Source organism: Apteryx mantelli, chromosome 1 (assembly GCF_036417845.1).
Source record: "Apteryx mantelli isolate bAptMan1 chromosome 1, bAptMan1.hap1, whole genome shotgun sequence".
NCBI lineage: Eukaryota > Metazoa > Chordata > Aves > Apterygiformes > Apterygidae > Apteryx > Apteryx mantelli.
In genome coordinates, this window is record NC_089978.1 from 150988563 (window position 1) to 151015674 (window position 27112).

At 40.9% G+C, this 27112-nt stretch overlaps 1 protein-coding gene across 3 annotated transcripts in view; it reads right to left on the reverse strand.

The window, feature by feature from the left end:
- Nucleotides 1-24373: 24373 nt before the first annotated feature.
- Nucleotides 24374-27112, reverse strand: part of DERA (deoxyribose-phosphate aldolase) — a 55599-nt gene continuing 52860 nt past the window's right edge. For all 3 annotated transcript variants that reach the window (XR_010885849.1, XM_067306526.1, XM_067306520.1), the window contains one exon: nucleotides 24374-26848. Coding sequence is in view for 2 of the 3 variants with exons in the window: in XM_067306526.1 (XP_067162627.1) it covers nucleotides 26792-26848 (57 nt within the window). In the remaining variant the exon portion in view is untranslated. The remainder of the gene's footprint in view (nucleotides 26849-27112) is intronic.

Here is a 27112-nt window from a genome sequence, read left to right on the forward strand (position 1 = left end):
TTACAAGAAGAATTAATTTCTGAAAGGACCTTTCTTTGATAATGATATGCTTTCAAAAGGAAGAGGAATAACCACATGAATAAGATATATCTGCCCCTTACAAAGAGATGGGATTTCTGATGTGTGGTTACCCTAGCCCCTGGCAGCTGCTGAGTATGTCTGTGCTAGCTGACATGTATACACTCCATCTGAAGTTTGTCACTTCACAAGTGAGATGATTGTTAAGATTTCGGGTGGGGATTTTTCATAGCAGATGTTTTTCTTCACTTACCATTTGTTTTAATTATTCCTGATGTTTTGCCTATCAAATTGCACACTTCTTCAAAGGAAAAGGAATAAGCAGTTGTCATAACAACAAAGCTCTTCATTACCACAGGAACCTTTGACAGCTTTATTTAAAACATTAAAAAAAATTACAAGAAAAATCCAACCAATTATTTTTATCAGTCCAATTCATGTTCTTCTTAAACAGATTACTGCGTGTTCTCTACCAGTTACACTGTGAAGGGGAGTATGGCATGAATATTTATTATAAGGTAAACTTCAGAAAAAAATAAAAAAGTGAGCTTGTTGTCTTTATGAGCTTCCTGTGGCAATAGCTTGCCTAGAGTTTTAATTAGAGTATTTGATGTGAAATTTAAGGGTGGAATTTGTCTTTTTTTTCTCTTGAGTACACATATGAAGTAAAATGATCATAGTATGAAATAAAAATATCAAGATAGTCTTCCATATATTCCAGTCAATGATGTCTTCTCTTTTTTAAGCCAAAAAAGGGATATTAGAATCCCAAGCATAGAGGAGGAGTGTTTTGTTTGTTAAAAGTATGGAGCCATTTGTGTTTGCAAAGTTTAGAATTGAATCCTGGTTTTAGTTTTCAGTTCTCTGAAGCTGAAGGAGGTTGGGAAAAAGATGATAAAGTTTTGCTGAAAGTCTTAGAGAAGAGGGAGCCACAGGGAGCCATTGCTTACTGCTTACCCAGGCTACCAAGAAGTAAATAGTTAACTGTGAGGTGCAACCCACATGGGCAGGAAGAGGAGAAAGATCTGAGAGCAGGGCACTGCCTGGCCAAATGAGAGCAAGAGGGAAAGCCTCCCTGTATTTTTCTTTTTTTTTACACAAAAGGGATAAATAGCTCCCAATTCCTCCTGTTTAACTTGTGCTCTCAATTTTGAACGATGCTTTTCTTGAGTTCACATTCTAATTTTTCCTATGAAATAAAGGCTCAATGCCTTTCATCTGTTCAAGGCATTTATAGTATCCTTAACAAAAAGATTTTTTACAGTAAAGTGAAGGATAAGACCAGAACTGTTCAACTCATATCACTTAACATAAGTTACATTGGTCCTCAGTTTGATCAGAGATGTTTCTTGCTGGGCATAATCAACAGCTTAATTCTCTCTCTAAGCCAAGGAAAGAATGAATATCTGCAGAGACCTATCATTCTGTCTTGCATCCATAAAAGAACATAAAAAGCAGCTGTTGCATTTATCTTAAGAAGATGATAGCCATAAATTGCCTTGTCTCACAGGCATTTCTCCTGCAGATGTCCATATCTCCTTTGTTACAGTGATGACCATGAAAAAAATAGGGAAAATCCCAAAAATATAAGGTCAGACACCTTTCTTCACAAGAACAGATTGCTTAACATTAGAGATATGTTGGACCACAGTATCAAACAGTTTTTGGACTGAGCTGGTTTTGTTTAATTTTTAAAAAGGACCAGCTACACACAGAAGAACTCATTTCATTCCAGGGAGGAGGTGATGGGATGCTTTGTATATTAGTTTCCTTACAGCCTACTTTATCTACCCACAAGTCGGGTCTGACTGCTTCACTCTAATGGGAAATATGGCTGTGGCTCTCCTGTTACATGAGATGGTGTAGGGAGTTATTATTTAATTATGACAACTACACACATACAAGACATTGCATTAGGAAACACACATACACCATCTGCTAGATACCATGATTTAGCTGTAGGCGTACAAGAGCAGAGTCTTATGAGCATTAACTCTATTCTAGGAGACTATAAATGCAGGTCTCCTTGCACAGCACTGCCGAGGGAGGCATTCAGGGAAAGAACATTCCTCGATGATATAGTCATTACTGTTTCAGAAAGACGTTAATTTTTACAATAAATAAGCTTAATCCTTTTATGCAGATCATTTTAGAAAATAAACAGGCCATTTTTATGAGCTACTTAGAACTGGGGCTGGGATGGGATTTGCAGTAAGATCCTGCATACACTATAAATTGTAAGCAATTTTTAATTCCTAGGGAACTCACTGCAGATCATTATTTGCTGTTGTTTTTTAAATAACATACAGATGCAACATTTTTGTGTGTGTTTCAAAGCATTTAGAAAGCTGAAACGTTGCTTAGAGGAAGTAAATTGCTGATTACTAAAGAAAGAAAAGGATTATAATCCATACTCTGAGTCTGTGGTTTTAATACAGGATCGTGGATTGTTCCTGGAGAACTTGTTTGGAAAATAGAGAATGTGAGAACTGGTAGAGGAGAGCCTGACCACTGGTTTTGGAAGCATCAAACCCCTTAAGATTCAATCTGGTCTCTTCTGCCAGTCACTTCTGTAACTTCAGCAGAGTTTAGCAAATGGATGGTCAATTCTGGTATCTTTAACCACTCACCTCATTTGAAGAAAGTAAATAATAAGGTAATTTTGGACTCAGGAGAATGTTACTAGCCTGTCTTACAAGGGCTGTAAATAGTAAAATTTAATGATTGTATGAGTCTTATGTGAATTGTTGATTGAAGTTTGCATTATTATTAATGGGTGTTATCTTAAGAATAACAGAAATGCTGTCTTCTTGATGAAATATTAAAGAAAGAAAGAAAATTTCTGGCCATAGTTAGTCATTTAATGTCTTACAAGCAAATCTTGAGAGGATACTGATTTTGCCTTCTGGGCAGCTTGAGGATGAATGCATTTACATGACAGTCTCTGTTTTCACACTGGATATAGTATCATTTCCTGGGCAAGAATTTTTACAGGTTTTGTAAGATTCTGTAAGGAGGTTATATCATCCGTTACCAAAACAGCTTGGCTTTTGGTGGGGAAAAAGTGGCCTGTGGTTTGAGCTGCTGTTGTAGACCTTGGGTGATGTGGGCTCGGTTCACTGATCTGCTGTGTGTGGGTTTGTGGCCAAAGCCTGGACAACGCTGTTTAGCCTGAGCCTCAGTTCCTCTCTTGTAAAAGAGCAGATCTCGTTATTTCATTTGCTCTAACTGTGAGAGTGATGCTCGGGTGCTGTGGGAAAGGGGATCACACGGACGCTTCAGCAGGTTGGTTTGGCTGCTTGCAGCCACACAGGTGTGTCATTCCACCCCAGAAGTACCCCCATTTCCACAGCTATATGTTTATGTATGTTAGTTGTTAACTATTTTCATTCCCTGTGGCCTGAGTTTCAGCAGGATTGTATTCTTCTTGCTATCCACTGAGCCAAGGAGTTGCATCTCACAAGTAAAAAAACAAAAAAAGATATCAAGTGTGCCTTTATTATTGGAGCCTGAGGAGATTCTTGAGGCTTCTGACCCCTACCTTACCTCTCCAGTTAATACTCCCACTGCTGGATATGTGATCCTATGTTACATCTGGCAGGAGCCTGCGTTTGCCTGTCTAGCCCTAGATATAACAACAACTAATACAAACACAGACATCAGCTAAGGAGCTGTGTTAACAACCCAAGCAGTGAAACCAAGGCTGGAGTAAACTGACACTGAACTGAAGCACTTTGTGTGTCTACTGACTGTGGGGACATAGCTGGTATGTGCTGAATGTACAGCACTCCTTTTACGTTCTTATGCAGAGTAATCCAGGATTCTTTAACCATGAAATTGTCCAAAACACTTACTTATTTTAAAACATTAGCTTTTAAACAAATCAAATTCTAGTTAGAAAACAAGCACAAGTAAATCTTAGAGGGTTTGTTTGATAAAGTAGGTAGGGGGTTTTTTTTGCATTTTTTAAAATGTGTTTTATAATGTAAATATAACCTGGGTGAGAAAAAGAAAAAATGTTTTCATCATGAAAGGGACTGTAATTCCCAATTAAACAATGTCTAATAAATGTTGGTATTGTTCAGTCACTGTGGAGGCCACCACTAACATCGCACAGTGTGTAGGCCCCCAAAGCTCTCGTTTGTTTCTAAAGCGATCAGGTCACACCACTTGGTTCCCCCCAATTTATTTAAATCTGTTACTTTATTTCAAGTGCTAATTATCTCTCACAACAAACAGAGCCTTGTCAGCTGCAATTACTGGTATTACATTAGATTATCAACAGAAAAAATGTGTCTTGAAGCAAGAAGTGTTGCCTTGGTTACCAACCCAAAATGCTCCTGGATTGCATCTGTAACCACCATTTCCTGATTATACCTGAAATATTTCATGAACAAGGCCCCTCTTTTCCTCTTATAATAGTACAGCATATCATGAGCCAAATTTTACCCTACAGAGCTCTCATTTAAATTAATGGAAGGTGCAAGTTTGGAGCTGGCAGTAGATTTTTAAAGCTGAAAAAAAAGGTTTATATTTTACAGAAGTAGGGGAGGATGGATTTTGCTCTTGGAGTTAGTGAATAAAGAAATAAATCATCTATCTTCACAAGTGTTATGCCTGACTTTTAAGTGAGAATAGGCTCTTGTCCAGTTAACGAAAGCAGGTGTGGTTAATAAGGGCACTCTCCTTTCTACCAAACTCTTCAACTTGTATGAAGAGTTAGCATTGACTAGAAAGCCTTGGCCTGGTTCTAAATCCAGTTTTGAGGATATTTATGGGATAGGCTTTGATTTGACATGGCATAAGGATAAATGTCAGCTGTGAAGAAAGAGTGAGTTCCAAGTTCAGATGGGAAGTTTGTAGGTTGGGTACATCTCTGATTTTGTGTCACAAAGCCAAAAGTTAAATGCCTGTCATTGCCTAAGAAATGTGTGCTTGTCTTCCATTTCATGTACAGTTGCTTAAAATAGGAGGGAATCAAAGCCAGTGGAGTTACAGTGCTAAAAGTTAGTGACCCTGTCATTTGATTTCAGGAATGGTTGTGGAGGTGTATCAGCCTCTAAAAAGGAAGGTCCAAAAAAGACTGGGATGCCTAAGTGGTGCTTCTGTGAAATGTAGTCACGTATATCCTAAATTGAAGTCCTACAAAACCCCATTTATTTGGACCCCAGCTTGTCACTCATATTCTTTGATAGGCTGTTTTCTCCTTATAAGCTTTCCAAAAGCCTCAAGTTCTACTTTTGCACTCAAAGAAGCTTCCTAGTCTTGAAACGGCTGAACAGCTTGTTGTATGTCTTTATGCCTAAGCCTGATCAAGGTTTGCAAACTATGTATTTGTACACTTGCTTCTCCTGAAAATTTTGAAAGTGTCTACCAGATTGGATAAAATATAGTGGAAGCCTCTGCTTTCCCTTAAATTGTCTTAAATTGGAGTTTTTCTGATACTGTATAGTAGCTCAGTGTTAGACCATTTGGCCAGAAAACAGGCGTCCTGAGTTCAGTCACCTCCCCTGCCTGAAGACACTTGAACCCCTTCCTCTCATTGCCATATGCGTGCCTGCATTGCCAGGATGTGGCTTGCATTTGTTGGCATTCCTGTGGAGGCTGTGCCACAGCATTGAAGAGAATCAGCAGTGAACCGGGCCAGAGAGGGGGAGGGAGAGCATAACTAGCCTTCTGGTTAGGGCGTTTAGTTTTAAAGAGGGAGTCCTGAGTTCCCGCCCCAGCTCTTTCTGTATTTTATCCATGTAAAATCCATGTAATGTAAAATACATCAAGTTCCAGGAGCATGCACTGGGACCAGAGACTTTCCCTCTCAGAGGAATGCTCTAAATAATAATCTGAAGAGTCATGTTCCCTCTTGCTTATGCACACTCTTTTTCCTCTCTCCCCGGCCCAATTAGTATTGAAGCTCTTGTGCTTTTTAGAGGAGAGCTTGAGTGGGAGGCTCCCCCTCCTTCACTTGCAGGTATGCTATGGCACCCAGGCGTGCACACGCACACACGTATACACGTCCTCAATACCAAACTGTAGCCTGGTGATTAGGGTAGGACGTGTGGATTTGAGTCCCCTTAGAGTGAAGAAGGACTCATGCCTGCATCTACTGAATCTCAGTTAAGGGCTGTAACACTGAAAACTGTACAGAGTGGTAGCAAATAAGGATGAGCCCTGCTCCTCTCCTAGAGGCGTGAAGTGAAGCTAACAGCTGTGAATTGCGTGCAGAGTAGTGCTTCCCCATACTGCTGGCCCTCCGCCACCTAGCTCTTGGTTAGCTTCTCGCTGAGTGTGCTGCTGTTTTTTTATGGATGGCAGTCTGATACCTGTCATTTTTCTGGGCACTTTCTGGTCATTTTATGGGGAGGCCAGGCACGTCAGCGTCAGGCAGGTGAGGATCTGAGTTGCACAGAGTGCTAGATGCTAAGTGCAGTTTCTTGCTCCCACAGTAGCCAAACAAGCCTGGACAATTGTACTGTTTCACTTAAATCCCTTTCTGCATAAGAACCTTAAGTTAGTACAGGTGGACTTGCTCTGCCTTACACAGCTGATTTACTTTGTGTTTATAAGTAAGGTCTTGTTTGTGCTCCACCTAGTACTACAGTACCAACACAATTCAAAGAGTGTGGACATCATTCAGTTCACCCACATGTGTCATTCACGGAGCTATTTGTGATGCTCTGAATCCACTGCATTTGGACAACGGGATTGACCAACTATTGCTGAGAGCCAGGTTGGCCAGCAAAATTCCTCTTGTTACAGTAATGCCTAGGATTGGAAAGGCATAGATCAACTGTCAGTCCAAGCCAAGTGATGAATTGTTATAAACAAGGGGATACTTATTGATTTCCATACTGTGCCCAGTGGGCTCTGGCTCACATCACAGAAATTATTCATATCATTTACTACCTTTTTGGTAGTATTAGCAGGAAACAGACTAAATACAGAGGCCAGTCTACGCAGTTTCACAAAGCTGTCTGAGTCTCTTCTCAAACTCCATAGGTTTGGGGTATTCAGACAAGAGGTCTGATTTCTCAGAGAGGCTGAATCAGTGGGACTGGTGATTGACCAGCAATCTGCTATTGATGCTTCACTGCTAAACTGGACACACAGGGTCTAACATGCAGCTCCGAAGTCACTGCATGCATCTCTGAAGTCTAATGATCGACTGAAGAAGTTCTGGTGCTCCAGTAATGTGCTATTGTAAAAGTAACAGCCCTATTAAACCAGCTCCCTCCAGGTTTCCCAAAGAGGGAAAACAAAATGTAACTGTGGGAGGCTTAACCCACCTGTCTTTGTGGGTTTCTCCCTTCCTTACTGCAGGCATGCAGCAGAATGCGTAGATCTTCACACAGTGCACCAGGGCAGTGACTGTTGCCACTGTGTGCCGCTGCCTTCTGCACTGGTTGTCTCTCCTCAGCAGCATCGTGGAGCAGAGGAGGCGACCCTGGAGCTGCAGGCAAGAAAGCTCATAGACATCACTCCGTATTCAGTGAGACCACTAAGGGCCATGCTAAGCCTGCCAGCAGACAAGGAGAGCAGCTGAAATAATCTCCCAGCAGTGGCTGCTAAGGCAGCAGCCTTGTCCCAGCAGGCAGTCTCACTGCCAGCAACTTTACAATAAGATAAATGCAATAAAAAAATGCAGTCAGGTACATTCTCTGCTGGCACTGTGCTCACAGGGCCTGCTCCAGCTCATGTGCCTGCTGCCCTGGTCCTTGTCCCCAAGGCAGGGTCCATGCATGGCCCAGCAACCTGTGAAGGACAAGGGGACCCTCTCCCTGCTGCTGTCGTGGCCGAGGCCAGCTCACCTCCTGCTCTGAGGTGATCAGCCGTCTCGTGAATCAGTCCTGAGATGCAAACTTTTTGGGCCCTAACCCTTGTCACTAGGATTATAACACCTTGATTAGGTGCCTCTTCTTGGAAACTGTAACCCTAGGACTTAAACTGCCCTCTCAGCAATGCAAGGCCAAAGAGGGTCGCAGGTAGGCGCTCGCGCGCTCCTTCTGTTGGCTGCATGCTGGGGATACACGGATGGCTGCAGCTAGAGTTGTCTGCCTAGATGAGCACGTTCTTCGCTTTTTAAAGTGATGTTATATAGCCAACAGTTGCTCTTCTGCTCAGGTGAGTTGTGTTCCACTTTTTTGCAAAGATACCAAGGTTGATTATGAGCATGATAGTGTGGTAAGCTTTACTTTTAACACTGAGCAAAAAATAGATGTGAAGACAAAAAACTTCAGTGATTTTTTTTTAAGATAGGGGCGCGACAGCATGGATTTTGTAATGTGAAATTGTAACCCTCTGAGGACTGGATTCAAAGCCTGTTGAAGATGATGGGATCCTTTCAGTGTAACTTCATGGTCTTTGAATCAGTCTCTGCATAACTGATTTGCAGAAGTTTCTGCAAGATTCAAATTCCCTCATCAACTATAAAGGCTGAGCTGGGACAATCCCCCACTTAATGGAATTAGTTCGTCTTTGGATAATGCTAAATCATCACTGACAGAAAACATCACACCTGAACCAATCAAAAATTACTTTGAGGAACAATTTTGTATTTCTGCTTTGGAATCACTAGCTAGAAATAAATAGAAGGGGTTGAGATGAGGGGTCTGCAAATCATTGGGGAGTATACTCCAGAGTCCCCTCTTTGTTAAAGTTTTTCATCCCCTTGATTTTTACAGCGTGAGTGCTGATCCGTACTCTCTGTATGAGTAGCTGGATTCTATTTATCCAAAACCAAATATAAATATTTCCATAAAGATAAAATTTTAATGTAAAGCTTTATGACAAAGGCTGTTATTTCCATTAACAAAGAAGTGCTGCTGTGGTTTAAATGGAAAATTTTAGAGCTGATTATAAAATTTCAAAATCAGACACAGCTATGAAAAGTTGATAATACCCGAGCTAGGGAGAAAGTCCTGTCAGGGATCAAAAGGCAGACTGGGAGATTGGAAACAAAATACAAAGTGCACAGCTAGTGTCCAGCATGGAGTCATCATGAGAAGAATGTCACTCTTGGTCGTGTAATAAGGCTCTCTCAGGGTATACATTTCTTTAGGTTGGTCCAGGAAGCGAATGGAGCTGAGATGCAGCTCCTTCACAGAGATGTTTTGGCTGCTCCAAAATGTAATTTAATAATTCTAAATAAACAGAAGTTTAAATAAAAATAGACTGTTTTAAGATGAAGTAACTAGGACTGAGGAGGAGTGCTAGGGAGAAACAGTAGCACTGAGAAGTCTGGAAATACAGAGAGGATAGATTTAAGGTTCATTCATTATGTTCTTGCCAAATTAGATTCTTCCTGTTTTTTCCTAACCTGAGCTTTTGCACTGTTTTTTATAACACCTCCTCAGATATTCTAAATGCATGCTTGGGAAGTAATGTATATTAATTCCTATAGGTCCTTGATATTTTGTGTGTCTAATAGTACTCCATGCCTCTGAAGAGGAGGATAGCCGACCTCTGGGTATGATTTACAGGACTGCTCGCAGATGAAGTGGGCATAAGCAGGTTTGTGTGATTGTTTAGATGTGTTATTTGAGTGGCTTCTAATGCATTTTGTCTGCATGGAGCCAGCATTGGAATACGTCTAAAAGGCCTCCCTACTGCTGTGCAACAGGTTTGCACAACCACTGGCACACGAAGGAAGAACAAATGTGCTATTTGGACTGTTGTTGTGGACTTTTTTTGCAAAGAGAATTGTCAAATTGCAAAAATGGGAAGCTGCATGCAACAGGATGCTGACAGCAAAGTATATCAGAGCCATACTCTCCTATGGTTTCTCTATGTAACTGTGGCTGTGTATTTATCAATCTTAGATTGCCAAATCATGGAGGAAGGCAAAACTACACAAAGAACTGAGCATATCTGTAGCGAAAACTAGTCCTATATGAGTCAATGTTATTATATGTAAAACTGTAGTGAGAAATAAGAAATTTATTGTGTATTCTTTGGCTGAGATCTGACTGTTTCTGAAACTGTATTTTTTGTTTTCATGTAACAATGTTTGAGTGAATTTTGAAGTTTTAACAAGAGCTAGGTGTCAGTTTCCTTAGGCAAGCTGAACAAATGCTTTCTGATGATTTAATTAGTAGTGATGGTGTGGTCTTCATGTAACCGTATGCCTAGCACCTAGAATGAGGTGTTGAAATTAATGTCTTGTGCACCTTTAAAATAAATGGACAAATAAGCCCAAATTAAATGAAAAACAAATTTAGGCTGAATCCAAAACCTTTTTCTTTCTGTGAACAATAGAAGTTAAAGGAAAATGAGAGAGCCACAAGAAGAGGAAAAATAATCCTATTGTAATTGATTGTTTTTCTGTTATAGACTAAAATTAGCAACATGGCACTGTGCAAGCACAGAACAAAGGGAGCGTCTCTGCCCCAAAGAGTTTACAATAAGAGAAATGCAATAAAAATGAAGCCAGGTCCTTTGATTTTCTTCATTTTTATTGCCCTTTTCTGAACTTCCTTTAATTTTATCTTTATTTCTGATGCTTCATTCTGCATTCCTTACAAACCCAACATTCCTCAGGACGTTGATTTGGGATTTGGGGGCTCTTGAGAACTGTAGGATTAGGCCTTCGTTCTGTTCCATATCGAATGTGCTCACTTCTCAGATGGGGAGCACCTCCAGAATAGAAATAACTAATGATAGTGTGACTACTTGAAAGCCACACGGAGGGAGGGAGGAAAGAGATGCTATTCACTTCAGCGGTACAAATAAAGCAAGAGCTTTCTTTCTACAGACATGTGTGGGAAGGGCAACAACAGAGCAATTACATAGTGGGTGGGAAAGGGGATTTTGTCACTTTGGCAGTGCTGACAGACAGAAATAAACTGCTTCTAGGGGGATAGCAGGGTAAGAACTTGCACATCAAGAGCATAAGCAGAATTAAAATGGGCCCTTAAGGGGATTTATTGAGGGTTGTGGTTTTTTTTTTTTTAAGTGCCTAAGGCCCCTACTATTTCATTGTGTGCATGCCAAGAATCAAGAGTGGGGAGAGAGTGAGCAAGTTGTATCCAAACTAGTAAGAAACACTTCTGACTGCAGCAATATGATTGCAGCCCTCCTGCAGCTCTTCCAGATGTGGGCAAATGGTGGGGTCAGCGTGTGGAGCCTGCGAGGGACAGAGTTGTGCTCTAGAACACAGCGTGGAAGCAACCCCCCAACCTGTTCCCAGTTTAAAAAGGGGGAAGAAATTAAAAACTTTCCAAAGCAATAATAAAGTCCCTTTCCTTTTTTTTCCCCCTTGTGTGCATGAAAACAACCCCACGTATTGATCATGGTGTCCAGAGAGGTGCAATACCGCCTTAGGGCATGTGACACATTGTCCAGATGAGGCAGTAAATTATTTGAACTACTCTGAATTTAGATACGTGGTATTTGAATTCCATCTCTCTGCGACAGACTTTCTTTAGAGGGTGTGACTGAGCTACTCTTTCTTTTTCTTGATTTCCAGGAGTTCTGTATTTCTCATGAGGGCAGATGGCAAAATCTGCTCTGGTATGACTGCAAGAGGGGTATGAAGCCTAGCTGCTCCGTATCTGCAATTGCAAATTGCTGTCAGTGTTCTGCAGGAAATACTACTATTAACATGGGTTATAATAACAGTAGATTGTTGACATATGGATTCTGATTAAGGAGATGGTTTTGCTTCATTTTCATGTTTTCTGTTAAAAAGAGAATAACCAACTATGTTCACCAACATAGATTGACATGAATAGTTGCAACACAGTCATTCTTAATTGGCAATACTACATTAATGTATATAAAATATAAAGACCGCATAGGAATATGTTCATACATCACAAATTCATTCTATCCACCTTTATACATTGTGCCCATCACAGAGGAACCCTCTAATATAGCTCTTTCCCTTTCAAAAGAAGTTACAAGATGGATGTAGGTCATCCACTCCAGTGTGGAGTGCAGCTGAGGGATGCATTGCGGAGAATCCCTTCAAAGCGTAAAACATGTAGTACTATTTCACTGACCCCAGCTTTCACCCTTGGTGCCAAGAACCCAGTCTGAGTCATTTAGTGGTGCCAAGAGTGGGCAGCTCCTTAAGTTCATTTGGTCCAATGTTGCCTGTAAGAGCAGGCTGTGTTGCCACGCAGTGAACTACAGCTAAAAGAGAATGAGCCTGCCTTCGGCAAGACAGCCTTGAGATGTTTTAGATGGCAGATGATTGGTGATGTCACATAAAATTGACAGCTCCTCAGACAAAAGGAAGAAGCTTGACTTAATGAGTTCTTTGGGTGGGTGTATAAGCAAAGACTTTTCTAAGAATTATCATTACCTGGGAAAGGCAATTTTGAGCTGAATTGACATTTCAGTAATTAAGGGCCAACTTAGAAAATCTTGGTCATTATAACTATTTAAATTTCCAAATTGCTTAGTTTAGAATTGCTTGTGGTTGAACAGCTACTGACAGTTCCATCACTTTCTATTCTTAGCAAGCCTGATTGGCAAATTGATGAGGCCTGTAGCTCACATCCATGGTTCCATACTGGTACCAAAAATCACCACCTAGAGCAGAACAAAGAATATCTGTTGTGGTCAGATCAAATCACAAGGAATCCAAATTTTAATTTCCTTCTCTGTAGTGTATACTTAATGCAACTTGTCACAGGGTGACAGATGCTTGAAAAGCATGGTGTTGCGTTGTGTAGTATTTTGGTTATTTAAATTTACCTAATCGGTGTATGGTTTGTATCTGGCTACTTGGAATCCTCTCATATAACCCACTCCGCTGGGCTGTTACATATTTTTCTGACTTTTTTCCTCAGTGTTGACATCCTTGTATAGACAATGCTTTTTAAATGCCAAATGCTATTTTGGAGTGGTATGGACAGTTTTCAAAGTGAGGTGGGTAAAAGAAACATCTGGACCTTCAGAGATGGCTGCATTATGTCTGGAAGCAAAGTTACTAATTTTGAAAATGAACCATTGTATGTTCAAACTGCCAGTTGTTTTAATTCTCTTGTCATACCAAAGTTAAAGAGACTGGGAGAGAGAAACTGTATTTTTATTTTTTAACATTTTAGAAGACTTTGTACACTATTCTGCAAGAATGAAGTCATTAGATCTCTTTTAGCTTTAGTGTGTTGGCCTCTTCTCCCCACCCCCCCCCCCCAGTAAAAATGTATTAACTTATCATGTACTTTTTGTCCTACCGACTTGGAGACAGAAATTTTTTTTTTAGTCCCTCTTCCTCTGTACTGTCACTTTTGATTCACAGTTGCTAAGCGTTGCAAAAGCTCACCAGAGGGACACTCTCATAGTGTGATTTGCAAACTTTGAAATAACACCCACCAGCAGAAGCACCATATGCTACGAAGTTGCACAATAAACTGACAGCAGTATTTCATTTATAATTTGAATTTCCAAAAATGTCAGCATTTTTCACATCAACAAATGCTTCTCAGTTTGCAGTGCATGACTCTTTCCTCTAAGTGGACCTTAAATAATGTTAATTTCCACTTAAATTTCTAGAGACTTTATTAAAGACAGCCACATTAAAATCAACTCATTTTATTGCAGTAACTTGTGGTACTGATACAGAATACATCCATGAATTTTCCAAATATATATCTAGGTCATTGGATTTATATACTATACAAATGTGTATGTGTGCGTGCATGAGTGTGTGTAGTTTATGGCATGTGGACTATGAGGCTTTCTATAACATTGATAATCCAATGTATGCTTTTTGACAATAAAATAAAGTACCAAGGAATATTTTTTTAATCAATCAAAGGCAAACTTCACATAAAACACAAGCTGTTCCCTTTGTGGTTAATTTTCATCCAGCTGCACTTAAGTACAACAGAGCCAGCAGAGAAAACTACTTGGCAACACTTCCTAATTAGGGGACGTTAATTACAGCTAAATACTATACAATTTCTATGTTATAAGAGTTCATCTAAATCAATGTTATTATGGTACTAAAGGAATTAATAATGATTTCATACTTAGAAGCTGTTGCCAAACTACCCATTAGTTCAGAGTTTAAAATGGCTTTACAATGAAATCTCTAAATCTGCATTACATAAAACACTGGAACATTCACAGCCGATCACACATGGCACGTCTATTATGTATTAATAACTGTGCCTGATGGCATCCCTTTTTCATGTGGGAGTGTTGATGGGTGGGTAACAGAGAGAGAGGGGGAAAAGGCCCCATGAGATGAAGCGTATATCCCTTCAGCCTGAGAAAGTGCGATCTCTCTCGGAGAATGGAGATTGGTCCCCTGGGAGTTTTGATACTGACTTCAGGTGGGGAGATCACACGCAGATACTCTGTACACTAACAGTTAAAATTCTAGTGTCAAAAAAGGGGCGCTTAGGCTTGTAGCAGGGGGAACTAATGGATTACAGTCCAATTTGCTGTGGTACATACAACTGGCTCACAGGCCACCATTTCAAATATTTCCTCTACCCTTAGGATAAAGAACTTGTGATGAAGCTGATCCATCCCAAAATGTTCTTCAGTGGTTTTACTTGTCTGAAATAGAACTTAATGATCAAATTGCTTTTTGTTGCCTCTTGGCTTTCTAGCAGCATCTGCCTTGCTTAAATTGTGATCTAGCATTTCTAAATCAACCCAAATGATAAAAGATGAAGAATAGCCCTGTTTTGCAGGTGGAGAATCTCCCTCAGGTTTGTTCTTATTAAACAGGGATCCACAGGTGCCCATCACTGTCATAACAGCCAGTGCCTGGCAGCCTTGTCAGAGAAACTGGGAGAGCTACCGAGAACAGACTGAATGCACAGAACAAACTAAAACCTGAGCTGTACAGAGGTGTGGATGTTACTGAGCTACAGTCCTGCAGCGGTTCAGCCCTCTTTGTGCTCACTTGAGTCCAGCCAGCACCAGTCCCCACGGTTTCCTTCAGCACAACTTGGGCAAACCACAGCGCTCGCCCTGTGCTGCGAGGAGCTCAGCGGTCTCCTCTCCCATCCGGAGTCGTTCCTATCCTGGAGGACACTGAGCCGTGTGCCTCATTTCTGGGGCCATGGGAAACCACTCCCTTAACGCCTTTTATTGCATGTGTTGGAACGGGCAGGATTTGTACTAACGTTGGGTATATCTACTTTACAGCTTTGTTGGTTTGTTTCTAAGAACTTGACTGAAAAAATTGGTGCTGTTGCAGGGAAAAACTGCTCAGGTCCCATGGTTTAAAGCAAATCAGGATTAAAGCAGCTTATTGATTTATTAACGACATGTAATTAACTGCCAATCAGTGAACAATACATTCAGGGTCAATATCAGCAATACACCAGATAAACCACAATACTGGACACTTACAAAATGCCAATAAACACATATAAATTTAAGAAATGGCTTCTATAACTAATTCCCCAGAGTTTTAATCCCATGCCTTCCCCACACACATATTCACAGACTTACCTGCCCCCCCAGGAGGGTGAGGACACTCCACACACGGTCGAAAAGCACTCCAAGGTGTGGGTCCCCCCCGTGCAGCACCCTGGGCTGCGGGGCCACTAGCCAGAGTGCCAGCTATGGGGGCGACCTCAGGGGAGACCCTCAGTCGGCCCCAGGCCGAGTTGTGGTGCACCACGAAGGCAACGGCTGGCAGTGTCAGCCCAGGTTTTGATGGCCGCTTTGTTAACCTCCTCTCTCTCCTGCTGTTACAAATTTTCATGCATCATTTATGCATCCTTTCAAGCTGACACCTTCTTTTCTTCACACGTCCCTTGGTAATTCCCTAGTTACTAGTGAATCCAGCTGATGATGGGCAACTTTCTCTTTAGCGTTATTGGATTTTAGGCAAACAAATGTTTTGGGTTGCCCTGTTCACATGCACTACACTCACACTTTTATCTTATCAGTTGTTGCTCTCCTGGCCATTTTGCCCAGGTGGGGCTGTGTGGATCCCTCAAAAAGGGTGAAAGAAGCTTGCAGGAGTTTAAAGGACAGCAAAAGAAAAGTCACTTTCAGCAAACACTTGCAGGATATTATAAGCCAGCTCCTGAATTGCTGGCTTTGAAGAGCCTGCCTCCAACCAAGTTATTAAAGTTGTTCTGCTATGCTGCCCCAGGACTGGGAACTGCAGAAGGATCAATAGCTAGATTCAAAATTAACCCTTCCTAAGAAAGCATTAGCTGTGGAAACATTTGCTGTAGAGGCACTATTTTAGATCGATACAGGTATCCACAATCAGCTAAAGAAGACAGGCAACAGTGGGAGATGTGTAAGCCTTTTAGTAAAGTAATCACCCATGTACACTACGTTTTTAAAGTTTTGTTCCAGCTGTGGCCATAAACAGTAACGATCAGCGAGCCTTTACTAATCTGAGTGGTATCCACTGCTAGTGTGAAGATCTGCAGATGTTGAAACCAGCTAGACCTGCTGGGTACCTGCACATGACACACGCAATGCTTTGCGGGACACTGGGGTGGGAATGGCAATGCCATCCCAGAAGGAGAGGCACAAGGCCAAGCACCTGACAGCATAGCCAAGGAGGAACTAGGAAGGCAGCAGCGCTGCAGCTAGGTCTGTATCCACAGCCTGTGGTATCACTGGCTTGGAGCAGAATAAAGTGTCTTGCCCATATCCAAGCTATCCAAGCCTTCACTCACGTTGTCGCTGCTGTTTTTTAGATAGACAGCAGACTGTTGTGCCTGGAATCCAAAATCTTTTGCCTTTCAATTCTAGTGAATTCACTTTTTGTTTAAGGAAAATATTTATATTAGTACTAAGATTGTATTTTAGTAAAATGCTTAGCAAAATTTGCACTAGAAGTGCACTGACAGATACTGTTTTATCTTTTACATACAGAGCAAAGGGCTGACTTGCAACAGACTGCTATTTTGATAAGAATACCTTCTGCTTAAGAACTATTCATACAGTTATTTTTCAAGTGTTATTCCAAATCCATGTTATAAAATGTTTATATGTGCACTTAGGAGCTGGTTATGGTATAGCTGTAAAAGAAAAAAAAATAGTGTCTTTTCACATACTTAAAATGTCAGAATCGATTTGCAGTTCTCTCACCCTCGGGCTGTGCAAAGCTAACCCTCAGAGCCAGCCGAGTCCTGCTAAGATGCACATACCCCAAAAAGCAGTCAGCATCTTTCTGTTGCTCTCACCTCCACACCTCATGTAGTCAGGGGTATCCTGAGGAATTCAGCACAAAGTTGAGTGGTTCTCTCACTGTAAGGATGTGAAAGGAGACATTCTTATGACAATAAAACCTAAGTGCATCCCCAATCATAAATCATTTTCAAATTTTTTCCTGGCTTTTTAATTTCTTTCATTTGTAGGATTTATAACACACTGACATGCTAGAGTGTTTATTCCATGGTTTGCCCATCACATGGTGTACCGTTGGCAAGATACCAGATTTTAGTATGCATTAATCTAAACCTCTGCAATGATCATTTGCATTTTCTAATAAATGACTGATAACTGTATGTGTAATGCTTACACTGATTAAAGTTACCATCAGTATAGAGCAAAGACTGTTTCAGACTTTTTTTGACTCGTATTTGCCATTTTTCCTTTCTAGTATTGCCATCACTGAAACAAAAAGCTTCTTGTTTGAAAATTATTTATGGAGTGTTGCAGAGCTTTATAAGATTTTCATACACCACTCTGCAAGCTGGTATCCTTTTGGATTAGAGCGTACTCTCAATTTTAGTTCATGGATGAGAACTACTTGATTTCTTTTCATAGTTCTCGGCTCAAGAAATGTGCATGAATATGTATGGCGCCTTTTGAGAAACTCCTTTGTGCTGGCTTTTGGGGAAGGCTGTGAAGAATCACAGAAGCTAGGGCCAGAGCAGACCCATCAGACCACACAGCAAATCTGCCTAGTGTTCAGTCGGGTCCCAGCTGAGGGGCTTCTGTTGCTGCCCCAGCAGGCTGCCAAACAGCCTAGCGTAACTGCTTATGGGAAGACTTGTTAGCACTCATCCTAAATATTGCCTTTTTTATTTTTGCTGGTGCACCCGATAGTATCCTAGCATTTTTGTGTTAAACAGTTCTCCTCTGTTGTTAGAATTCCCACTTCTGTTCTGTTATAGACTCCCTTGCATGTACTAGTTCATGTTTGCATTACTGTGACAGGTAAGAGCGCTACTCATGAACCATGACATGATTGCGGCAAGTGCTGTGCCAAAGCAGAACAAAACCCAATCCCTTCCTCAGTAGGTTAATTACTCAGGTGAATTTAATTCACATAACGCACAACAAGGAGGAAACACTGAGGTTTGCCCATGCCACCATAGCTCAAAGTCCGTAAATGCAGTTTTTTCAGTGCTAATGTTGTCCTCTGGACTGTCTGTCTCCCTTCTGGCCCTTCCCGAGATGAAATTCTTAGACGGGAGATCAGGTCTGTGAACCATTTTCTTTTGGTCTCAGTATCCCGTCTTCCTGACCAGGCACCATTTCTCTCATGGGATCACACTCTCCTCTCCTTGTCCAGCTCACCTACTTCTTGTTGGGCCGCCAGGTCCAGTTTCTGGTTTTCTGTGGCATCTTGAAAGGTTGAGCACACTCTAAAGAGTCTCTGCAGAGTTGCTAAAGTCTTGTTTAGTGCTAAGCTAAAGTCTGGTGAGCACCTATAAACTGATCTTTTTTTCTCTCCACCCTCAGGGTCACATTATCTGGACACACCTGAAGGCAGGTGTCGAGCATAGGGGCCATTCTCCCCCTTGCCATGTTTCAGGTCCACGCTCTGCAGTGCAGGAATTTAATGGAGTGCAATCATCAATATTTTCCACTGTTGGCTGAAAAACCCCAACCCACTCCATATTTTTGTTCAGCTTTATTTTCTGATTTTTTTTTCAGTTAGAAAAAAAGTTCAGCTAAGAAGACATACACCTAAACAATTTCAGCCCAAGCAATTAGCTTGCCAAAGCCACAAATTAATGAAAATGGGGCATAATGAAGAATATAACAGTTACGATTCTTGTAAGTGTTAGAGAGCCTAGCCTCTGCCTATAATAAATGCGGTTTCTAAGGAAGGATTTAAAGCTTTACTTGTGCTTTGCTCATGCACTTCACTACTCTTTCCTGAAAACATACCCTACTGACCAATTACAGTGTGTTCAAACATACAAGTAGCAATAACTTACTCATCTGCCTTACCTGTCACACGTGTATTTAAAATTCTGTCTTAGGATCTCTCAGTTTCTTAATGTTGTCAGCAAAACCCTAAGCACTGATATATTCTAAGGTGCTGTACATTTTTTTTCTCAGTGTGTTGCGCCAGTTTTACACCCCATTGAGTTCAGGAGAGCTATATGGCAGGAAATTAGGCCCAAAGTACATATACAAGTTTAAATCCTGTTGTGTTCAAAAATACTGTAACATACTGCTCTACAGCCCTCTAATGGAGAAAATGTCAGAAATGATCAAGAAAATGAAATGGAATTAACACTTAACAAAGAAATTTGCCCTGGAGGAGGCAGTTCTGAAAGCATATATTTAATTAAGAGCAGACAGATATTTTCCTGTAGGTGAAGAGACTTTGATTTATTCATTTATTTGTTTATTTTGAGCAGAAGGTCGTGAGTTTTCTTTTCAGTGAGAATCAGGGGGTGGGGTGGGGGATTATGTGAATCAGATTAGGAGAACGAATGCAGGTGAAACCTCCTGGAGGCTTTGGGCTCAGCACCTCCAATCCCTGCATGCTCAGGGCAGCAACCACTACTGTGGCCTTCAGTGCTTTTTTCCTGGGGTCACTGAGAGCCAGGCTCATTATGGCTGTGGGCAGAGGTGGTATGGGGCCAGTTAATGGCCCTTGATACTTAGCGCTCTTCTCTGAAAACATCACTTCACTTATACAGTCTTATTCGATTATATTCTAATACAATACCCATAACAAATACAGTAGTCTCATACATCGCAAACATTTATTAAACCCTGCCTGGCTAGGTGGATCTACTTCAGGTTACTTCTGCTCCTTTCTCTCTGGCAAAGCCTAAAACAGCATTAATGTCAAGCTGCTCCGGCTCATCAGTTTCTCATTAGAGGCACTCTGTTTTGGGTTTGGCATTTTCAGGACAAGTCCAAGAAAAGTTTAGGGGACTGTGAAACAACTTGGCCTTCAAGCTGCTGGAGATACCTCTTTAGGATGCCTTTTACTTTTGTCTCCACTGTCTCCTAGTTAGCTTAAGTGCCTGAAAGAAGTAGGAATTGTGGGAATGCATTCAAGATAACAGTAGGGAAAAGTAATGGTATTTCTCAAACACTGTAGGAATATGTCCTCTCTAGATCCCATTGGACATTCACATTGTAACATTAGCCAAAGATGTCTCTCATTTTTAAGTAGTCAGGAGACTCGTCCTGTAAGCTGAGGCATTAGTCATAAAGAAATGTGCTTTTTTTTAAAAAAAAAAAAAACTCCATCCCACACTCAGGATTAAAGGAGGAAACCATATAAAGATTACCTTTATTTCATCAACTAATCTGAACAAGCCACGCTATACCCATGCTAGCACTCCAAAAAACGTAGTAGTTCACGGTCCAGCTTCGGCACGTCTTCAGGGCATTTATCTAAAGCTTCTTGACTTTTAAGCAGGTGCCGGCCTGGTTATTTTTCAGACTATGAATTTCGAACAATCATTATGAGCCACAATTAGCAGAAGAGCCCCAGGTGACACTGTTTTACAGACTAGAAGCAGTATTTTTGTGGATACTTGTCATCTCCAAAGATCAGTGTGGCCTGACTGCCATGAGGGGGAAAAAATACCTGTTTGTGTAGATGTTCCCTGCTTCTGCTGTCATCAAACGCTGAAATAGTCCATTTAAAAGTATTGAAGAAACTAGAATGAAGTCCCTGGTGCTTAGATCTGTAGTTAGAGGGGAATTACAGGATAATGTGATCCTACCAGATTGCAGGGTTTATTTTTTTAAAACATTAGAAGACCGATCAACCCTGAAGGGACTGAAGGGAGGATGGAGAAGATGAAACTACCTGGATACGCTGTGCTGCAGGTTTAAAGCTCCAGGTCCCAGAGCTCGGCACACACAGTGCATCTGTTTAACATCCCTGCCACTTCTGGGATTCACCCTGAGACTTGCTCCAGCACCGTGCTCCGCAGCACATCCCCCCTGCACTCACATTAGGCTTCTCTTAACGTTCAGAGGGAAACAACAAAAGTTCCCCTTTTCCTTTGCAGCTCTTTTACTTTCTGCCTAATGAAGGTGGAATATAAAATGTTGAAGGAAAAAGCAGTTTTCCCCTACAGTAGAATTTCCTTTTCAGTCATTTTTAATCTGACATCTGTTTTAACATGCACTCATACACTACATTTATTTTAATTTTTTCCCTCCCTTGTGTTTTATTATTTACCTCCTGTTCCAAAGAGATCACAAAAGATTATATTTCTGTGAAGCAATAACAGTGGCGGCAATCATCTTTCTCATGCCTCGCAACTTCTCTTTTTACCCCTCTGGTTTTACCTATGTCGCCCTGTCACTAACCTTCCAGATGCCTTGTTACAACCGCTATCAGATGGGATGATCGCATTTACATGTTTGGAGCTGGACAGATTTGTGCCAGCCCAAATACAAAGCATTTATTGCTCCGAGCCTGAATATTCATTCTTTGTTCTAGTTCAGTTCAGGCCCTTAAATAAGTCAGAACAAGAAATCATATCCTGGTCAGATGGTGCCTGTGCTTTGATGAAAGCCCAAGACTCTGTCGAACACTGCAGAAACCAGCCAATGGTGAGACATGCCAGCCTTCAGTCAGGGCCCTGACATGATGCCGACTGAAGGTTTCTGCTCCTCTGGAAATGAAGATAACATCCTTAATCAACTTATACGTAATTAAATTAAATCATGGAGAACATACATTCTCCAGCTTCTCCTCGGAAGCTGGTTGCTAAATTCTGAGTGTTAGAGAAAAAAAATTATTCTCGATGGACCAGTAATTGCTAAAGACAGTTTTTGCACCTTCCACTTATGCAGCTGCCCTGACAACCATGGGGCAACTTATCAATCCATAAGACTGCAGGCCTGATCTGCACACTAGTCATAACTAAAGTCCCGACGTCACACCTGTTCTATTGCACTGGGAACAGACAACGCAGCGGCCCTTGAGGAATGCTGGGATTCGGATGCAACCACAGCCCCTCTGTACATCCCCCCCCCCCCCGCAGGGCTGCAGGCCCTGTGCCGTACCTTCCCACTCGCTTTCCTGCTGCTTCTGAGCAGAAAAACTACATCTGGTGTGGCTCCTACTAGAGCAGTGCTACTCTTTGGGGGACAACTCTGTATTTTGCCAGCAATGCAGGTTTACACCCTTACTGGAGTGACGCCTTCCCTACTGAACCAGCTAGCTCAGTGCCTGTAGGCATGAGCAGGCATGGTGCCTTGCTGGCACCCCCTCTAGGGCACTGGATCTCCAGCTGTGGCAGTGATGGGAACCCTTAACCAAACCATCTTTGTCACTGCATGGGAACTGACCTTGGCTGAGCCATGGAGAGTAAACTGGTTGGTTGCTTTGCTTGTTTGTTGGATACAAATAGTAAGCAGGTGATAATTTTTTAAGTCTTTGAATAAAAACAGATCTCATGCCATTAATGAAGTGGAAAAAAAGAGTTTATAGAGGTTTCACTTTTTTTTTTCTTAGGGAAGCCATCATGCATTTTGGTTTTCATTTTATACAACATTGTACCATATGAAAACTACATTAATCTCTCCAGCTGGGCCTACAAAGCTCCCTTCTCTTTTTTAGAAAATCCTTTGTTTTCATCTCAACTAAGGAAGCAACTTTAAATTGATGCTCTTACAATTCAGTGTTTTCAAATGCCCCTTGTAATCTTGGAGATCTGAAACTGTTATGCCTCAGGAAAGCTTTGCTTCCAGAATATGAGCTTTTTCTGCAATTTCTGAGAATTAAAAATCCACAAGATGTCCCCAGTGCTCAAAACAGAGCCCCTTAAAATCACTAGACTCATTAGGAATGGTTGGAGCATCTTGTTGGCACTCCTTCTTGCATCAGTGTCAAACTTCATTAAAGGATATTAAAACAACTTTGTCACACTTTTTCCTCAGTAAGCAGTTACTGTAGGTCTTCCCAGAAAGGGAAGGATCTGTAAATTGTCTAGAACAGAGATAGGGTCTCCGCAACACAACTGGTTTGGATTTGATGGTCACCCATCACTTGCTTCCTTACACTTGCCTTTAGGGAGTGCAGTCTGCAACTTTTTTGAAACTTTTTTCTAAGTCTCACCACTGTTTAAATTAGCATAGTTCAGACTCTCAAGGAGTTTAATAAAAATGTCCAATTGGTAATTTTACCTACTGTGTCTTTGCATAGTAAGAATATTCTTATCCTTGGCTGCCCTAGTAAATAAGAACTGACCAGATGGACATTTCTCTGTCTTTCTCTCCTGGGCAGGTTGAATCTAATTAAAAGTAATTCCCTCCTTCTACTCCTACTACACACTCTATATATCATCCAGATGTCAGCACTGGTAATTTCAGCAAAAGCTCACCAAGATTTGGATACAACTTGCTGCATTTTTCCCAGGGGAGGCAAAGAGCCAAAGTTCTAACTGAGCAAAATAAAATTAAAAGATCATTTCTTCTGTCTCAGTAGCATGTGCTATGGTATATAATGTGTGTTCTCTGATTCAGAAAGGGAATGAATGAACAAACTTGTAATACTGATGAAATAAAGATATCAAAGTATTACTTGCTCCAGCTCATATGTACACTTCACATATAATTACTATTTATCTTTTTGTTTCCTACAAGCCATGAAAATAGAAGCTGAACCTCTTTTTCACAATTCCCTCCTCTTCTAAATATGTTGATACAGAATCTTCTAGATTTGCAGTTTCTTACTTGATTCTCTTCCCCATTTCAGCCCAGCACGGGGTCATCAGTCCTGGCCCCACAATGCCCCAGCGGTGCTGGGCTCCAGCCCGTGTCTGGCTCTACTTCCCAGATGGACGCTGGACTTCTGCTGGGGCACCTCATCCCCTGGATGGACCCCTGGGAGGTGTGCTGGAACTTGTCCCTAGCCCCACGTCTGGCTCCATCTCCCACTGCCCTGACTGGGCTCCCTGGACAACCCCTGGTTCATTCCCTGGCTGTTCCTGGGATGACCGCTGGACCCCGCTGCTGGTGCCCGCCCTTGCTGCTCCCCCATGTTATCTTCCGTAGGAGAAGTGAGGAATGAGCAGCTGGATCAAATTCGGGGTTCACGTCCACAGACTGTATGGATACAACCTACCTGAGCCACAGAGGAGTCAACAGCCAAGGAAAACTGGTCACAACATAACACTGAGCAGTCTGCTTATTCCTCAAAAAAAAAAAAAAAAAAAGACCCAAAACCAAACCAAACCAAAAAAACCCCTCAGAGTCATCTTTTGAATCAGCTTTACTTTGACACTTTTTTCAAAAAAATCACAGGTTTCAACACATCAGTGCTTAAAATGTGGGGAGACTGCTTTCCTAGGAGTCCAGCTTCTTCCAATGCACTGGTTGTCTTGGAGTTGCACAGTATTTAAAATTGGTATGTTTGTACCGTTCACTAAAAAGGGAAGTGGATATCTTAGACTTTTTGGAAGGGCTGCGCATCTTTTAAACCTAGCTTAATCTCTCACTCTGCTTCCTACTGAAGCAAACCAACCAGCAACAGCACAGGTGCCCATCAAGATGAGGGGGCATCACCAGAAATGTACACAATTCATCAATCCACACATAGCTCCCAGGAAGTCGGTGAAGCTGGTTCTCAAGTAAAGGTATTCATGTTAAATAGTTAAGGTGGCAAAGCTGGACCTTCGTTAATTTTAAGAACCTAAATATAACCTTTCATCAAGAGACTGAAGCATCTCTAAAATAGCTTCTAGATTCTCACAAAATGTCCAAAAGAGAACCAACGAAAGAAAAATCTCTCCCAGACACATTGCCTAGATAGCCTGGAAACTGGAAAAAAAAAAAAAAAAACAACAACTTTGCAAGTGAGGTGAATCTCTTACAGCAAAGTATTAAAGGCACTCTAAACATTTATGTGGCTAGAACTAAACAGGAGCAAAATCCAGTGGGAACTTGCTGAGATGGTATGGCAGAGGGTCAACTTGACAGGCAAAACGTGAGATGACTTCATATAATAGGTTCTCTATTTCTGAAATTTCAGAAGTAGAATTTTAGCCTAAATAGGCAAGCACGCACTGGATTTTTCCTTCAAGAAACTTGCAGTGAGATCAGAAAGAAAATCTGTGGCAAAAAGGGCCACTTTCCATAAAAACAAATGTGTGAAAATATTGTCACAGCTTTGTCTACTGAGCCCTAATTTTGTATATTGAGACCTAAACCAGAAAAAGCCAGAAAGCCTTGTATGAACTACTTCCCAGGAAATTAAAGCACATTTTTAGTACCAAGCATTGCATATAGGATTATGTTTTCTGTATATGCTGTATTCTCTAATTTCTTTTCCCATTTCAGCTTTCCTATCTTTCCAATATGTTTTGCAGAGCACTAGCAATTCAGATGGTTTAACCAGATAAATAACTAACTGAATTATTATCTTTATGAAGCAAGTATCACTTTGTAATAAATGTACCTTGTAGCTTGATCTACAGCAAAATCCTCCTTCTCTTACTTCCCTAATGAGACCTACTTAAGTCAGTGAGACTAGTCATGATGATAAGATAATTAAGTTTTTAGTACAACTCTGATTAGTGAGTAGAATGCAGTTCTGAAATAACGAATCTACTAGCTGCAGTCTGATAATCAAAAGGTGTTGATGATTTAGGTATTATTAATGTGCTCTGAAGAAAGTACTTCTTACATTAAGGATGTAAAAGAACAGGGAGAACTCTGTGTAGGACACAATTCAGATCACCTTTTAAATTAGAGTTGTTTTTAGATGGCAAAGTTGAAGTTCAGCCAGTATAGCAGTGACACCTGCAAACTGACAGTCAAAAACCCCTATATTAAAATGGAAAGATTTACATGAATGTGTTTAAAAATGAGTGGAGACAGGAATGGGAGCTTCCAAGCAAGTTAGACTAAAATTTTAAGAGTGAAATGCTTAAAAATAGGGCCCTGAATGCATAGTTAAGCACCTATATAGAGGTTGCTTGATTTTCAGTTGTTCTGATCACCCAGAGCTCCCATTAACTTCAGGAGCAACTGTGGGTACTCAGCTGTTCTAGAAATCAAGCCACCTTTATTCAAGGGTCTAAATATGGATGTCTGTGCCCAAGTTTGGGAAAAAGAAATACAAAAAAAAGGGTTTTGCTACAAAGGCATTTTATAAAAGAAAGTAAGAGCCAAGTTTCATTTTTTCAGGTTACAATGCTTGAAACTGAATCAACATAACAATTAATAGTGCAACATATCTGTGGCAGAAGATTTAGTCTGAGGTGAACGGAAAGCTGTTCCAAGAGCTGTAGCTCTTAATTAGCCATCTGAAACATTGCAGAGATATTTCATATTCTGCAACTGCAAAGTGTTACCAGGCCACTTAAATATTTTTCATAGTATTTCAGTGTTGCCATTAATAAGCTTTTCATGCTGGTCTGAGAAAGACTTTGCAAGATTAACTTTGCAAATCTGTATGTATTAACTATTTAACTATTTCAGAATTATCATTTTTTCTACTTTTGGATCAAGCACAACTGGCAGACTTGAGCATATTTTTAAATACTATAAAATATGAAGAAGGGAGAATTAGCCCTTTAATTCTATCATATGCACTTGCTTGTCAGAAGATGTGAGTGTTATTTTCTTAAAGATCTCTTTTATAAAAAGTAATCTTGAGTTGATTTTGTGCTTAAGCCATTGGTAGGTCATGGTACACTGGGTAATTGCCAGTCACATGGTGGAAAATCTGCAAGAAAAAAGAAAAATTATGATGGACTTATATATGACTATAAATTTAGAAGTGTTAAGAAAGTAACAACTTAAAGGTGCATCAGATGAAGATGATGGATATCTGTTTGTGTATGTGTACATATAAAAATAATGCAATATTACCTTTTTATTCTTGTTCATAGGATCTGAACTGAGGGGTCTTGTTGGTTTGCTTGAAGCAACAAGATTCTTGTTGCTTTTAACTAAGCTTTCAAAAAGAGCCAGGTAGAAGACAGCGCTG